Source organism: Lissotriton vulgaris, chromosome 9 (assembly GCF_964263255.1).
Source record: "Lissotriton vulgaris chromosome 9, aLisVul1.2, whole genome shotgun sequence".
Lineage (NCBI taxonomy): Eukaryota > Metazoa > Chordata > Amphibia > Caudata > Salamandridae > Lissotriton > Lissotriton vulgaris.
This window is the reverse complement of record NC_141697.1, coordinates 81,450,496-81,467,841: the sequence shown is the minus strand read 5'-3', so window position 1 is coordinate 81,467,841 and position 17,346 is coordinate 81,450,496. Positions and strand designations below refer to the sequence as shown.

Here is a 17,346-nt window from a genome sequence, read left to right as displayed (position 1 = left end):
TGTGCCATAAAATCTGGATCTCTGGAGTGCAGCGCAAGGGAACTCAAGTGTAATTTAAAAGTATTTTTTGTAGCCATGGTAATATTGTTTATTTTATTCTTACATATTCATAGTCCTATGTTCAAACTCACTTCACCCACACTTTTGGAAAATTTATTTTATCTTGAAAGGGGACATGAGTACTTTGCACAATGAAATGTAGTATAGAAATGTTGATGCCTGGGTGCTTGCATGACCCAGCCTGAATACCACCAGTCTACATGCCTGCCAGGTTACTCTGACATCAGAGTTGTCTTTCCACAGCAGTAAAGTAGAAATGTAAACAGCTTGCATAGTTCTCACAGATTGTTCTTATACTTCAGTTGTACTTTTACAGCTTCCTAACATTTTATATGCTTGCTTGTGCCAAAAGGCATGTGCTTTGAAGAATTTAAGCTTTTTGGATTCCATTTTTCTGAGGTTGATGCCCATCGGTCTTGGCCAGATTGCCTGGAGTCTAATGACACCCTGCATTTCTTATTTGTGGGATTCCTTTTTCAGCCAGAAAGTTAAAAAATCCCTTGGCTAGACGTCTTAAGAATTGCTCAATAGTCTGGTGCCTAAAAGTATAATGTGATCTCTCATTACTTTGGCCTTCATTCCTGTGCTAAATGCATTCTCCACAGACCTTTTTGAAAACTAGATCTAGCATTCAGATGCCCTAATTGGGTGAATTTAAGTTTTCAGTGGTCATGGTCCTCAACCATCCTGGTGCTAAAGCATGAGGCTGGTTGGAGTCGGAAGAGGAGGTCGATCAGGTGCCTCTACATAAGGGCCCTATAGGAACATATGGCTGTTCAAAAAATCATTCCAAAAAGTCGTTTTGGGTGAGGAGATTACACTGGTAGCCAATAAGAAGGCAATGAAGATACGACAGGCAGCCTCACTGAGCCTAGATAATAGCAGCTCTGTGGAGCTAGGGATGACAACAAGAGCTGAGAATCGCTGTTGGTGTTACCATTCCAGTTCCAACCGCCTACACAGAAGGCAGAATGGTTGGAGTTTACCAAAAGAGATACTTGAGGTATGAGGCTCCTCTTCAGACGTGACTCTGTCATTGAACAAGAATGAGCCAAAAAGTCACACAAATTTGGCTCTAGGATGAGGAGCATGGATTTTCTTACATTCGTCTTGTGGAGTCGTTGTCCAGCCCTGTTTTGAACAGGGCAGTACCCTCTAGTCAAAACCTCCAGACACTGAATGCTTAGGACGCTTTGAGTTGTGCACCAAAGCCTGGCAGCTTCAGTGTCTTCCAAATATTCAGTAATGTAAAGGCACAAACAGATTAGTTATTTTTATGGCCCCTCTTAGAACCTACAGAGTAAACAAAATGATGTGCTAGGGTGAAAATTGTTAAAGCTAGGGTCTGGCATTCAATGTGAAGACATCTTTAAAAGAAGAAGCCAAGCAAGAGGGCTCATTTCCATCATCGATATGCACAGGAAGTGACCATCACTCTGCTCCCCTCTAAGGACATACTTAATAGCTGCTACAGAATGGACATGTTCAGCAGGTGCGCCAAAGGCAAGCTCATCTGTGGCCATCCGTACCTAGACCTTGTCCTGTGCTAGGAACCCTGGTCCTCAGCCCTCCTGTCACTATCATGGTGTGACCCTCCGTGCCCTCAAACCTGAGCGATGTTCCACATGCTACTGCATTACCACACAACACAACACAGAGGGAGCATTCTCCTGCGCCTCCTGCAAGTTTTCATGCATGTATTCCCAACGCTGACAGCACACAGCACCCCACTCTCTCGCAAAGCCCTTCCACCACTCACACAACACTACACTGAAATGCATGCTCCTCACTCATCAGACATACCACAGAGTTCCTAGACCTGCTGTACAACAATGACCCTGACCTACTTTTCCCTCATAGAGTCCTGGCTGAGCCCCTCATCGGCACCTGACATGGCCACAGCCATTCCCTGGCTACAAGATTGCCAGGCAAGGCAGACTTCACAAGACTTGAGGCGGAATCACCATCATCCACAAGAATGCCATCAGTTGTCCCAAATCCACAGACACATCATCCTTCAACATGGAATACCTGACTTTCAAGCTCCACGTCACAGCCAAATTCACCCTGAGCAGTACTCTCATCTACAGACCTCCAGGACTAAGCATGAACTTAGCCGGCACCATCATGTACTTTGTCGAGCCACTCACCTTCAATTCTAGCAATTACATCATACTAAGGGACCTGCTTCCACCTGGAAGATCACCCTGATTCCAACTCAAGAGCACACATTGAAGACCTTAAAAGCCTGGGCCTCATCCAACAAGTAAAGGGACCAGCCACATCGCCTGATACTTCCTGGACCCTATTATCACCATCTTCGAGAACATCCAAGTTGACAAGTCCACACCGGTCCCCTGGACAGACCATGTCCTTGTCAAGTTCAGCAGCCCTGTTCTGGTCCAACGCATACGCACTACCGATAGACCAGCCCGACGAAACTGGAAGCGCATCACTGACCATACTGGAACGCCGAGGTGAACACCCACTGACTCAAACACAGCAACAGCCTCCCCAAAGCCATCAAGAATGTCAACAATTGGATCACCTGTACGGACTCCCTGGCCCCCCTAAAAACAGCAATACCTTAAGTCACCTAGCCCATTGGTAAATCAAGGAATTCAGACTGATACAACTCCACTAAAATAACTGGAGCACAAATGGAGACTGAGCCAAAACAATGCAGACAGAAGCACATTCTTATCCGCCCTAAGACTCACCGATCTAGCAGACACATATATGCCATCACCATCTGAAGCAAAGAAATCTTTGCCATTTTGAAAGTTTTTATCTCACTATTGGCTGCCTCCAACTCAATTACCCCTCACAGGACCTCTGCAACAATCTCTTTCAATTCTTCAACAAAAGACTCACCACCATTTACAGCAACTTCAGCTCCAACCCGGACCCCACAGACCTTGCCAAACGCCTCCCAATCGTATCCAAAGAACCAATGCTAACCGCATGGCCCTTCACACCCCAGAAGAAACCTTTTGCCACCATGAAGTCCATCCACTCAGGCCCCATCGGAACAATGCCCCTACCACGCCTACTTCAGAGGACTGCAACTCATCAGCGCCATGCTCACACCCATTCTGAATGCCTCAACCTCTTCTGCATCCTTCCATGGCTGAAGAAAACATATGCATGCAGACCCATCAATGCTTGCTAACTACAGACTGATCTCCATGCTTAGAAAAACTCATCCACAGACACCTCACCGAATACCTCAACGACTACCAACTCCTCAAAACCACTTAGTCTGGTTTCGGACCAAACCATAGCACAGAAGCTGCCTTCATTGCTGCCACAGATTATTTCCACATGGCTCTGGACAGAGGAGTCACTGCATTTGTTGTCCTTGTGGATATCTCTGCAGCATTTGACTCTGTATACCTCCCTATCCTTTTCCAGTGCCTACACATCATTGTAATCTAAAGACACACAGTCTGATGGATCTACTCCTTCCTGACTGATAGAATCCATTTAGTAGCCGGGCCCCAATGACTTCATCTGTGAAGTTCTCTAAATATCCTCCATGAGCCCCACCCTTTTCAACGCATACATGATCCCTCTAGCCAGCATCATCTTCTCTCCCAATATCAACACCCTTTCTTATGCCAGCGACATGCAACTCATTCTCTACCTCACGGACTAGACGCCCATTACCTGGATCAAGTTCAGTGCCTGCATGACTAAAATCTTCCAGTGGATGAAGACCAACTGTCTATAGCTGAACACTGTCCAGACTATGTTTATTTTTTTATTGTTCAGTTAATTAAAACCTTAACAAAATTTTCTTATCGGTCTTAAGCATAATTAAAATGTGATCATTGAATAAGAACAAATACAACACATTTCCATTATCATTTCAACTTAAATTAAAATTTTGATCATTGAGTTTGGTCTTCTATTTAAAACCTAATAATTATATTTGAACAAATAATTGAAAATATTAAAGAAATAAAACAAAAACTTAGTATTTACATTGCGTTCACAAGTTTTTCGAAAGTCCTCATGAACTTTACAGTCTTGCAATTTGATTGTGGTGACGTGGCGTCCAGACAACCAATTACAGCAGTCCTACAAGTACGTAGTTTCCTTGCTAGGAATATGTTCCTTAAAAAGCGCCTTCGCTCCATTCTCAACGGTTTACAGATACATATTGTATGAATAAGATCTTCTTTTGCATACCCACAGAGGCGGCAGGAGACGGATTCTGTATGTTTCCAGGCAGGCTCGTCTGTCAATGTTGGAAATTTACCGAACCTCAATGCCATCAGCTTTTTTTTAATAAAGATTGAGTATGTTGCATCCAGATAAGCCGCTGGGGTTAAAAATCTGTAGCTATTGATCAGGATCCAAGAATGTGAACGGTGAGAAAAAATGGCTTTGTCCATAATCAAAGAGTGAAATTTTGCGGCCTTATTTAGTGCTATTTTGAATGCTGAAAATGGCAGGTTTTTGTCCCAAATTTTAGCGGTGCAAGTTATCTCCAATGCACTCGTCAGATATGTGTTTGCTTCTGATTTTTTTTGGAGTTGTCCAGACTAAAATCGTGATCTTCAGGAAGAGCACATCACTATATGACTCCACCTGTTGCCTAATAGAGCTAGGAACAACCCCCAGCACCTTTGGTAATAACCCCATTATCATCATCGACGGTAAACTCAACATGACTGCCTAAGTCAGTGCTGTCCTCGCCTCATGCTTCCACACCCTGAAGATGCTGAGGAAGATTTTCAAATCGGTACCAGTCAGCACCCGGAAAACCGTCATGCACTCTCATGTCACATGCAAGGTGGACTATGGGAAAACACTCCGTGCCAGGATCAACAAAAAACTGCGGAAAGCTGCAGACCATCCAGAACTCTGTGGCCAGAACCACTCTCATTCTCCCACGCTGCAGTTGCATCATTCCACACCTGAATGATCTCCACTGTCTCACCATTAGCAAACGAGCACAATTCAAACTCCTCATTTACACTTTCAAGGCACTACATAGCTAACACTGTCCCGGCATACCTCAAATATCGCATCTGCTTTCAAAAACCTTCCCAGGACCTCTGCTCATTTGGACTCCAACCTGCACAAATCCTACGCATATGGAAATCCAGATCCGGCAGTCAAGCCTTTTCTTGCATCACTCTTAAAGTGGAGGAGTGTGGCATAATGGTTGGAGTGGCAGACCCTGATGCAGAGTTCTGGCCCGGGACCAGGGTTCAATTCCCGCCTCGGCGGGTCTTGGGCTCAATTTCCTCGGACCTGACATTTCTCGCCTTGGTGCCTATTCTAATCATGGGCCCCACGCTGCAACTCTGGGCAATAGCTTGCTTAACCTCCACACTGGCCCCAACAGCGCTAGGATGCCTGGCTTCACCCTGGGGGTGCCCAGGAGTGGACACTTCACAGGGAAAGCCAGGAAGGGTTCCACAGCGGTATGAGTAATAGCGCCAGGAAACCGCTTGGTGACAGTGCGCTCTACAAATACCTTGACATTTACATTTACATTTACATTTTAAAGCATGTAACGACCTGCCGTCGCACATAGGAGCTTCCTCCTCACTTCTTGAATTCAGCAAGAAGCAGAAGACCTGGCTTTTGAGTTGGCCCACTAGGCCCTAGGTGTGACTAAACTCATGTCTGCTCAGTACCAGGATACCATCCCGGGTAATAGTGCGCCCAACAAATCTGTATATCATCTGGGATTTGGTACTGGCATTGGATAATCCAGGACCATATGCAACAAATCCATGGAGAAATAATTCAATATACGAACATACATGAGGCTCTTGGAGGGTCCCAAAAACTGCTTTGCATTTTTGTTGTGGATTGCAACTGCATCAACGAGTTCCACAGGCAAAAATACAAATGTAATGGTATGCAGTAATCTTGGAGCGAGTCCAGTGATAACCTGCAAGAGCACCTTCGTAGAACCTTCGGTGTCAGTCTTCATAGAGAACTCAGTGTTAGCCCACGAGGGCTGTGGCTACTTTCTTATTGGGTTGCAGTTATACTGGTTGTTCATGCTCATTTTGCAGGCTTGGTTCTCTTCCATACTAAATGAGTTGCAATTCTCATACCATGAATTGTTTTAGGCAAGTGATGCAGAAGAAAATATTATTCTTTCTTCTTTAAAACATTTCAGCACTGGCATCTTTGTTGATTGTGTGGTCCTCACTCCTTTGACTAGGTTTATTTCAACCTCTTTTGACTTTCTAAAAAAAAAGAATAGACTGTTCATTTTATATTTCTTGCAATGTAGTTTAACGTTCAGGTTCAATGCCACGAAATGGTCACACATTTTATTCAAATGGACAAGTCCTCCAGAATTCCTTTAATTATACTGATACAGATTTGTGAATTTATAGAAACATCTTTCAAGGAAACACATTAGTATTTAATGACTCTTCAAATAATATTTTTTTGCATAATTAAGGGCTTACATTGAAATATTTTGTAAACCAGGTGTTTGTATATTAGCATTGGTCTAAAAAAAATAGTAAGTAATCTCTAGTTATTCATGTTGCTAGCTCTTTTGTACAAACTTACCAAATTGTTTCCCTCTGCAGTATTTCACTGTTCACTACTTTGTTTTGATTCAGAATTGCCAACGCCACCCCCATCCCTGGAGACTTATTGCGAGAGAACACAGATGAAGTATTTCCTGATGAGCACCTTAGTGATGGGGATAATGGCATCCCAATTGGAATCTCTCCGGAGAAGATACCTGGGTCACCTGGTCATCTGCGTCCTCAAGAAAGAGATGTTTGGGAGGAGATGGATGCCAACAGAAACAAGATCAAACTAGGGATCTGTAAGGTAGGCAACTCGCAAACAGTACAGTGTTTTTGTTATTGTCTTCCCTTTCAGAAAAGTGTTTAACACTTGTTCAGTACACTTTAACAATTCTAGTCACACATAATAAAGGTAATAATGTAAACATCAGATTGGGTGTGAATTCCTCACTTCCACCACTCTACTCCATCCAGCTGTGAAGTGTGACATATCTGCTTGATAGCGGTCAACCTTTTATTTCCTCTAAATCCAAATTGCTTTGGTTCCCATTCAGCCAAATGCCTCCCGAACAACCACCTAACACCGATTTATTTAAATTCTTCATCTATACATGACAAATTCATTTTATCATACTGTCTTGCTAGATACTGTCAATATGTGCAAAGGTTTGTCTTTAATTCATTAATAAAATAATGTCCCAGAGTTACTTTCTCATATGTGCGTTTGTGGTTACTCTGAAACTAGCTGCAGACTCCCATCGTAATTATTGCTGTTGTATTAGTGGTGATGTTATATTCCCGGGTTGGACCCATGTAGCGAGGCAGCTTATTTCTTACATTGTCCTAGAGTATAATATTTCAGCTGTGAACTTTTGCACACATTTGCATGGGCAACAATGTTGGATTAATTTCTCTAAAACGACTTTATTTACGTATCTAGCTTTGCACAACATTATCACGATGCCTTGAACAATTGTACTAGGCGTCTTCATGCACTATGTACAAAATTTGTCCTAACTTAATTCACGGGGTGACAGGGCTATGTACATATCCATAACATCGCTAATCTAATGTGTACATCGCAAGGCTGCTTTCTGGTATAAATAATGAGCATCCCAATAGATTAGTAGAGGAGGCACTTCAGCTGACACCGAGGGTCCTTGCATGCTGTGACTTCACCATGCAGCAGCCTGACATCTCGTGAGGGGTGTCTAATTCATGACCAAGACAGGTTCCTTCATTCTCTCCCATCAGGTAATGGGGTTGTAGCATCCCTTGGGGGGGATTCTTGGCTCTACACCTACACACACTGGGTACACTTAGAGTAGGGTTTGCATAGTAGGAGTATGCTTAATTGCTGCTTTGTTTTATATGCCTGCATATATACATTGCTTTAGCACTTTGGTAGAACTATATCTACTATTTACACTATTGGTGCATGTAATCCGTTTATCTGCTTCTGTCTGTTAATCATTGCAGCACATGTATTTTATGCAAGAATAACGGTTCAATATATGTAATGATGTCCCACTGTGTATTCTCTGTATATTACTCTGAGAATAAGTGAGTATGAGTGACTGAGCGAAAGGATCTTTGAGGGGTCAAGGTTGTCAAGTTCAGTGGGTGCCAGAAACCATTTGCTTCCTGGTAGGTTAGGGGGTCATTCTTGTGACCCTGTGAGCTAGCTGGTCTGTAGGCCAACATATCCTCGCAGGGTGTTTGGAATCAGTCTTGGCACCAGGCCCATAGTTTTTGTTGTCCAAACATTACGCTGATCCTACCCATTAGTAGGAACTGCGCCACAGTAATATACCGGTTATTGTTTTATAGCCGAAAATTTTAAGAGTCCAGTATGAAAAGATGTAAACTCCCATAGCTAACACAGAGCCTTCCTCCTTGTGAAAAGATAACACTAGGTTACTTCTCTCTAGAATCACAAAGCATATCCTGGTTGAAGGTCACATAGAGCCTTTTGAAAATCCAACCTTTTTTAAAATTATTGAATCTGATAGAGAGTTGAAGCCACAGATTCCTTACCTTACAATTATCCAGAGGAGTCAGACTGGATCCAGATTTTTTTTTGTGAGCAGGACCCCTACACACCTCTAGGTGGCATTGTTCAGCTCTGCATGGAATCAGTGTCCTCATCCTCGCTGTAAGCAACGTCCGCGGCATATATAGGCACCTCCCAGGACGCTGACATCACTTTTTGACTGACCTTTTTCGACCTTTTGTCCCGAAACGCGTCGAGTTGTTTATGTCTGCTAAATAAACAACTGCTTTAAAAGCCATCTGGTGTCAGCGGCTGCTGGGAATTTTACGAGGCAACAGCATGTGTTTGTGTGTGTATATATATATGTATATGTATATATATATGTATATATATATATATATATATATATATATGAGTTTTAATTGATGTTAGTAATTCAACAATGACACAGTATTGATACATAACCAGGTCACTCCTAGACAGCTACCACAATGTCATCATTGTTGAACAATGCAATGTTGAACTCTTAACAGCCCCCCTCTCCCCTCCTCCCTCCCCAAGATTGTCGAAGATTTTTTAAGACATTTTCTCTGGATATGCCAGGTATGTCTATGAGGTTTAATGTCCTGTGGCGCCTGTCACTGACAAATGTCAGTGATGGACCCATACCTCATCTGCTTCTGGTGTCTCGAGCACAACCACAATCCTAAGACTTGTGTTGCTTGTCGTTCCATGCACCCCAAGGCCTTGAGGGAGTGGTCCCTGAAGCTCCTTGCCACTCGACATGCGATGCTACGACAGTCTTGATCCTGGTTGAGCAGAAGGTCCCAGAATCGGTCACAGGAGGTCATATGGACGTTCGGGTAAGCCCCACAAAAAGAAGAAAAACAAGGAGTCAAAGAGGTTTTCGACTTCGTCACGTCCGTCAAAGTCATCCAACAAGATAAGGGAACGTAGGCATTCAAGGCCTGGCTCCACAGTTGAGCCTGTGCCTCTCTGAAGCTCCTGGAGCCAGAGCTTCACCCGCCCAACTATGTGAGTTTTATGAAGCCATGCACCTCCCATTTGGGCAGCCCATCTCTGCTGGAGAGCCCTCGTCCCTGCTTGGTCAGGAGGGGCCCTTACTGGTTTTCCGTTTACGGGTTAGCCCTCAGAGCCAGTTGGGCGCTTGGAACTATGGATGGATCCAAACCGATGCCGGTCGAGCCACCTCAGCCTTCCCCAGCACTGGTCCCACTGCCTATGTTACCAGCACCAGCGGCCGCACCGCCCCCATTCTTATTCCCGACTCCGACACAGAGCTGGATGAATATCGTCCTCTGCTGATTCCGACGCCTTATGGAGGCATTCCATCCTGGCTAGAGCCTGAGCCCTATTCCTATGGTCCAGGACTTGCAGAAGATTGGGAGGGCCACTGGACCCTGAATACCCACCCCTAAATCCTAATGAGGGAAACTAGTGTGAGTATTTGGGGTGATGCCATTTGAATGAACACCTCACCAGATACTGGCTTGGTCTCTCCTCCTACCGAGACTACGTAGGAGGGAGCCTCATTTACAGTGGTGGTGAAGAAGGTGGCTGAGGTCCTGGAACTTCAGCTGCCCTCCATGGCTCTCAAGACGGACATCTTGATAGAAGTGCTACAGCTGAGTCACCCCTTCTGAACCGCTTCTCATCTTTAATGAAGCCCTCATGGTTGACCTGCTCGTGCCTTGTCTAAACCCTGTAAAGGGGTTCCTGTGAATAGGCCAATTGCCTGCCACATTGCCCCGGCCCAGGGCACCCCAGCTTCCTCACCTAATACCCCACCCCGGAGAGCTTGTTGGTCCAAGCCTCCACTTCCAAGCTAAATCTTGGCACATTCCCTACCACTCCACCCGACGGAGAATCCAAAAGGCTGTATACTTTAGAAAAGATTGTTTTCTTCCACCAACCTGGCACTGCGTTCGGTGAACACAGCATGCCTTTTAGGTCGATATTCTCACTCGCTCTTGGACTCTGTTGCGCAGGTGCTGCCTATGGTCTCAGAGGTGGCCGAGCCATATTCTCCACAGCTGTTGCTGATGTGAGGGACGCAGCTATGTTCGCCATACGCTGTGGGTTAGATACGACTGACTCACTAGGCAGAGCAGTTTCTTTGTCGGTGGCCCTTCGCTTCCATGTCTGGTTGAAAACCACTGCATTTTCAGGGGCTGTCCAGGCCTCGCTCATGGACATGCCGTTTGATGGCTCCCATATCTTTGTAGGCAACACGCTTGAGCACTTCAAAGACAGCAGAGCTGCGGCCAGGTGTGTATGCCTTTCCATTGCCCTTCTCCAACCCCAGCTCGCCTTTTGCTCGTTTCGTGCCCACTGTAAGGGCTTCCAGCTGCATCTCTACCCACCCAGCCTCCACAGCATGCAAGCTTCCCAGCCCCTGTGTTGCCGAGGACATGGTACCCACAGATCACTCTGGGTCAGGTAGCCAGAGATCAGGCCAGTCCACTATTTCCCTGGCAGCTGCAGCCTCCAAGCTTGCCCTTCGACCATCATGGGGACCCAGTGGGAGGCAGGTTACTCCATCACCTGCACCACTGGAGGTTAATGACATTCGACTGCTGGGTTATCAAGATTATCTGAAGGGGCTCCTTTTTCCCCTTCGTGACTACCCCTCCACCCATGCCGCATACTTGCGACAGGCTGCTGGAGGACCATAGCTCCTTACTCCACCAGGAACTGGCAGCTCGCTTGGCCAAGGGAGCCATTGAGATGGTGCCAGCATGATTAGTAGGTTGCGATTGCTATTCTCGCTTTTTCTGGTGCCCAAAAAGGATAAAGACCGTAGGCCTATCCTAGACCTTTGCCCCCTTACTTTCTTCCTGAAAAAGGAGAAATTCAAAATGTTCACTCTAGTCGCGTCTGCCCTGGACCCTTCCTCATCCCTGTCCTGCCTGCCCACAGATGTTACCTGTGGTTCACGGTAGGCCATGAGCAATTTCATTTCATCATGCAGCCCTTGGGCCTTACCGGCACCCTCGAATGTGAATCAAGGTGATGGTGATGGTTGCAACTGCTCTTCAGAGATCAGGGGTGCCAGTCTTCCTATATCTCGACATCTGCCTGTTGAAGGCGGGCTTGTCCCAGGCACCCCTGACCCCTTCTTAGATGCTCCCTTTCTTCGGAGCTGTTCCTGGGCACAGTGCAGTTTTAGGCTTATCCTCCCGAATGGCAAGTCCAGGATATTCACTTCTACCTACATATGGTATCAATTTCACCAATGCAAGTCAGTGATTTCATGGTTGGGTACCTAAGCACATACTGAACCGCTTTTTTGTTTTCGTAAACAGGCCGATGTGCAGAATCTACCCCTTTGGGAACACCAAAAAAGGCTTTTCCAATGTACCAATCTCTATTTAGAGATTCAGTATTTAGAAGGGACGTGTTTAGGGCATCCCTTCCAAATAACGAATCGCAGTGGTATGGAGGAATGTTTTGCGACCAAATACCGGTAACAAAAAATTTGAAGTTTACCATCAGATTTAATCTGCTGGTAACCGATTCTCAAATGGGAAGGGGTCCCAGAAGGACCCCTTCCCCCTTTTCCCTTGCCACAATTTGGATTAAGGTATTTTAGCAATTCCCAATAAACTAACCACCATATTGGGAAAGGAAATTTTATAAGGCCAAGCTCTGCTTTCACAAGAGACTTTGTGGCATTCACTTTAGTTTGAAGAAGATGCGCAGGTTTGAGATTGTGAATGCCATGCAGATTTCTGAAAGTCTGCTGTTAGGACCCACTCTCCACTTTACTTACATCCTTTGAGAAACTGCTATGGGTCCCTGTGGGTGGTCAGCGTTGGAGGCAGATCTGTTTAAGGAACATCTCAGCTGCAAATAAGTGACTAATTGCACCCTGCTACTGTACACTAAGCAAAAAGACATGTCACCTACCTTGAGGTTATTGTCTAAGTCTGTTTTTTATCTGATTGTTTATATCTCCACCTCATGTACATCATTATTGCTTTCTAACTAGATTTGACTTGTATCTGAAAGAGACACATTAGTGATAGATTCCTTACCTTAGAATATCCCCAGGCATCAGACTGGATCCAGAAATTTTTGCGTAGCAATACCCCTGCGCGTCGGTAGGCGTCATCCGCGGCTCCGCGTCCGTCGTCGGCGTCGTTGGCGCTGGAATGGCGTCATCGGAGTACTTAGACGCCGCCCATGCGCGCTGACGTCAGTTCTTCTTTTTTCCGCGCCAGCTAGCGCAGATCCGGAGCGCTACCCCTTAGTCATTTTTTGACTAAACTTTTTGATCTTTTTGATCATTTCTCTTTTCGAGTCTTCGACTCCAACGGTGCTGGTAGGGATGCCCGGGTTCAAACCCTGCACGAAGTGCGACCGACTGATGTCGGTTACTGACCCCCATCGCTGGTGCCTGAAGTGTCTAGGCCTCGACCACGACGACCGCACCTGCTCCGACTGTCGTGCCCTGACGTCGAAAGCTAGGCGAGAGCGGTCTCGCAAGCGGCTCGAGCTCCGGCAGTCGGCCCGCGCCGTTCCAGGTCCCGGTCCCTGTCCCACGGGAGGTCGAAGGACTGGTCGCGGGGTTGGAGTCGCAGTCATCGCAGCTCCGGGAGTGGACATCGGTCGTCGGGATCCAAGTCCTCAGGTAAGAGGCATGAGAGGTCGGAGAGGTGTAATCGTTCCTCCGACCCACCCCGACGCTCGCACGATGCGGCCGGGGGTTCGGGTGACCCCACCCACGCGGCTCCAACGGAGTCGCAAGCGTCGCCGCCTGCCCCACACCTTCGGGTCCCTGAGCACGGCGCGACGCCGCAGGAAATCGAGCGGTACCTCATGGCCAAGAGGTCCCTCCCTCCTCAGCCAGGTTCCGCAGCGCCTTTGGGCCCGACGGTTCCGTCTGGAGGCCCTAGCGGGTCAGGTGCTTCGGCCCCGGCGCGGTCGGGTGCCTCGGCCCGGCGCCGCAGGACCTCACCGGATCCCCTTCTGGATCCGGGTCATCGCCGGTCGACCTCACCGGCGCTGGCCCCGCGGGTGTCGCCCCCGGAGCCAGTCTTCCCATCGGTCCAACTCTGGCGCCGCTTCCGATGGCCTTTGGAGATTTTTATTTCCATGAGGACGCCCCGTCTGTTGAACCTGTTTTACAGGAGACGGGTGGCGAGGGTGACTGGGAGGGGTCTGAGGACCCTCTGGCACTGGAGTGCCAGTCTCAAGAGGACAGGACATACGAGCTTGGGATGGCCAGTGGTCTTGACGCTTCGCCAGACACTGGCTACGGAGGAGGGGGCTGCTTATAGTGTAGTGTTGACGAGGGCGGCCAAGGCCTTAAACCTTGAGCTCCCCGTCGCGGCCGTGAGGACTAACCTCCTCACTGAGGTACTCAAACCGCAGGCAAGCTCCAATGAGCCTCTACTGCCGTTCAATGAGGCCTTGTGTGACGTTCTGGTGGGCACTTGGTCCAAGCCCGCCACAGGTCCTCCTGTGGATAGGAACGTAGCCAGACGCTACCGCCAGGCCCCGGGCGACCCTTGCTTTTTGTCCACCCACCCTACCCCCGAGAGCCTGGTTATCCAGGCCTCTACTTCCCAGACCGCATTCCCGACGGCTCCCCCCGATCGGGAATCCAAGAGATATGAACAATTCGGGAAGAAGGTGTTCTTGTCCCTAAGTTTGGGGCTGCGGTCTGTCAATACCACTTGTCTCATGGGCCACTACACCCACACTCTGTGGGACACGGTTGCGGACGTGCTGCCACAATGTCCGGAGAAGATCCGGGCTAAACTCAGCCAAGCCCCTGTGGAGGGCCGAGATGCAGCGCGATATTCCATCCGGTGTGGGCTGTATACCACGGACTCACTGGGCAGGGCAATGGCAACGACAGTGGCGGTTTGACGCCACGCCTGGTTGAGGTCCGCCAACTTTTCAGCCGATGTCCAGGCCACTTTGCTGGACAGGCCGTTTGATGGCCGTCGCCTCTTTGGCGACAAGGCAGACCATGTACGTGAGCGTTTTAAGGGCTCAAGGGCTACGGCCAAGTCCTTGGGCCTCTCGACCACACGCCAGCAATCGGGTGCCTTTCGCTCCTTTCGTGGCCAAGGACGGGGCGCCCCCACACATGCTGCCAGCCACGCGCCGCAGAATGTTCAACAGCGCGGTGGCGGCCGTGGAAACCGCCGTGGCGGCGGTCGGGGACAACGGCGAGGCCAGTCCACACCTCCCATCGCAGCACCCGCCTCAAAACCTTCCTAGTCAGAGTTTTCAGGCCCATGTGACACCTGTGGGAGGCAGGGTTCGCCATCACCTCTCCCACTGATGCACTATCATGTCGGACAAGTGGGTGCTGCAAATCGTCCGAAGGGGCTACTCCCTCCCCTTCGAGGCGACCCCTCCAGCCATGCCACCGCAATTCCACCGCGTGTGGGGGGATCACTTGCAACTTCTGCAAGAGGAAGTCATGGCCCTCTTGGCCAAGGGGGCCATCGAGCGCGTTCCTGGGCCAGAAGTAGGGTGTGGTTGTTACTCCCACTACTTTCTGGTACCCAAGAAGGGCAAAGGGGGCCTACGCCCTATCTTGAACCTGCGGAACGTCAACGGCTTCCTCCGGAAGGAGAAGTTCAAGATGCTGACTTTGGCTCAGGTCTTAGCTGCCCTAGACCCTGGAGACTGGCTGGTAGCGTTGGACTTGCAGGACGCTTATTTTCACATCCCCGTCCTGCCGGCCACCAGCATTACCTGCGGTTCACGGTAGGCCACGAGCACTTTCAGTTTACCGTGCTCCCCTTCGGCCTTACCAGCGCCCCATGGGTGTTCATGAAGGTGATGGTGGTGGTCGCAGCTCATCTGCGCAGGTTAGGGATGTACGTCTTCCCCTACCTCGACGACTGGTTGTTAAAGGCAGGCTCGCCCCAGACAGTCGTCAGCCACCTCCAGACTACGGCCGACCTCCTGCACTTGCTGGGGTTCTCCATCAACGTGCCGAAGTCGCACCTGTGTCCCTCTCAGAAGCTCCTCTTCATCGGAGCGGTTCTCGACTCGGCGCAGTTTCGGGTTTACCCACCCGAGCAGCGGGTTCGGGATATACAGGCTCTGATTCCAATCTTCCAGCCTTTATCCCGAGTCTCGGTCAGGTTGACCCTGCGGCTTCTGGGGCTGATGGCCTCCTGCATCCTTCTGGTGCATCACGCCCGGTGGCAGATGCAGGCTCTGCAGTGGGACCTGAAGTTTCAGTGAACCCAGCATCAGGGCAACTTGTCCGATCATGTCTTGATCTCGGAGGGCACTACGAGACAACTGCAGTGGTGGCTCACGGACCGCGATTGGGCCAGTGGCAGATCCCTCTCCCTACCCCACCCGGAGCACGTGGTTGTGACGGACGCGTCCCTCCAGGGCTGGGGAGGCCACATGGGAGAGGCGGAGATCAGAGGCCTCTGGTCTCCGGCGGAGTCCCGGCTCCATATCAACCTTTTGGAGCTGCGGGCGATTCGTCTAGCACTGAAGGCATTCCTCCCCTCTGTGCGGGGGAGTGTAGTGCAGGTGTTCACGGACAACACCACCGCCATGTGGTACTGCAACAACCAGGGCGGGGTGGGGTCGTGGACCCTATGCCAGGAGGCTCTGCGCCTCTGGCAGTGGCTGGAACATCAGGGCGTGACCCTGGTGGTTCAACACCTGGCTGGCTCTCTGAATGCCAGGGCGGATGAACTCAGCCGTCGATGCATGATGGATCACGAATGGCGTCTGAACTCGGATGTGGCGCAAGGCCTCTTTCAGCAATGGGGGAGAGCCTTGGTTAGATCTATTCGCCACAGAAGAGAACGCGCAATGTCATCAGTTCTGCGCGTTGGAATTTCCAAGGCGGCACTCGCTCGGAGACGCTTTTCGTCACGAGTGGAGTTGCGGTCTATTGTACGCCTTTCCGCCTATACCACTTCTGCCCAGAGTGCTGAAGAAGATCAGGCGCGACCGGGCCCAGGTTATCCTTGTGGCTCCGGACTGGGCACGAAGATACTGGTATCCCGAGCTACTCAGCATGTCAGCCGATCCCCCGATTCATCTGCCTCTTCGGGAGGACCTTCTGTCACAGCAGCAGGGGACGGTTCTGCACCCGAACCTGTCCAGTCTCCACCTACAAGCTTGGAGATTAAGCGGCGGCAGTTGAGGCCATTTGACTTGCCTCCCGAAGTCTGTGATATCATTCTGGCAGCCAGGCGTCCCTCCAATAAGTCGGTATACGCTTGCAGGTGGAACAGATATGTGGCATGGTGCACAGCAAAGGCTGTGGACCCACTCTCTGCACCCCTTTCTGAGGTTCTCCTCTTTCTTCTTTCTCTTACCCAGCAGGGCTCTGCTCTGGGCACTCTCAAGGGGTACCTTTCTGCCCTTTCCGCCTTCTTATGGCTACCTGATCAGCCTTCCTTGTTCAAGTCCCCCATTGTAAATAGGTTTTTGAAGGGCATCACACACATGTTCCCTCCTGTTCCCTTCGTGATGCCCCAGTGGGACTTGAATCTTGTGCTTACTTACCTCATGTGTGCTCCCTTTGAGCCGCTCCATAACTGTCCTCTCCGTCTTCTTACTCTGAAGACTGCTTTCCTGGTTGCCATCACCTCTGCCAGGAGAGTGAGTGAGCTCCGGGCTCTTTCTTCTACACCTCCTTTCCTCTCTGTTCATCCGGACAAGGTTGTGTTGCGAACAAGACCTTCCTTCTTGCCCAAGGTTGTCACGGCCTTCCACATCCGGCAGTCCATTAATTTGCCCACCTTCTTTCCG

General features: G+C 49.1%; 1 protein-coding gene across 2 annotated transcripts in view; it reads left to right on the top strand.

Moving 5' to 3' along the window:
* Positions 1–17,346, top strand: part of TTBK2 (tau tubulin kinase 2) — a 646,589-nt gene that overhangs the window by 431,649 nt on the left and 197,594 nt on the right. For both annotated transcript variants that reach the window (XM_086937102.1, XM_086937100.1), the window contains exon 12: positions 6,666–6,882. In XM_086937102.1, the coding sequence (XP_086793228.1) occupies positions 6,666–6,882 (217 nt within the window). The remainder of the gene's footprint in view (positions 1–6,665; positions 6,883–17,346) is intronic.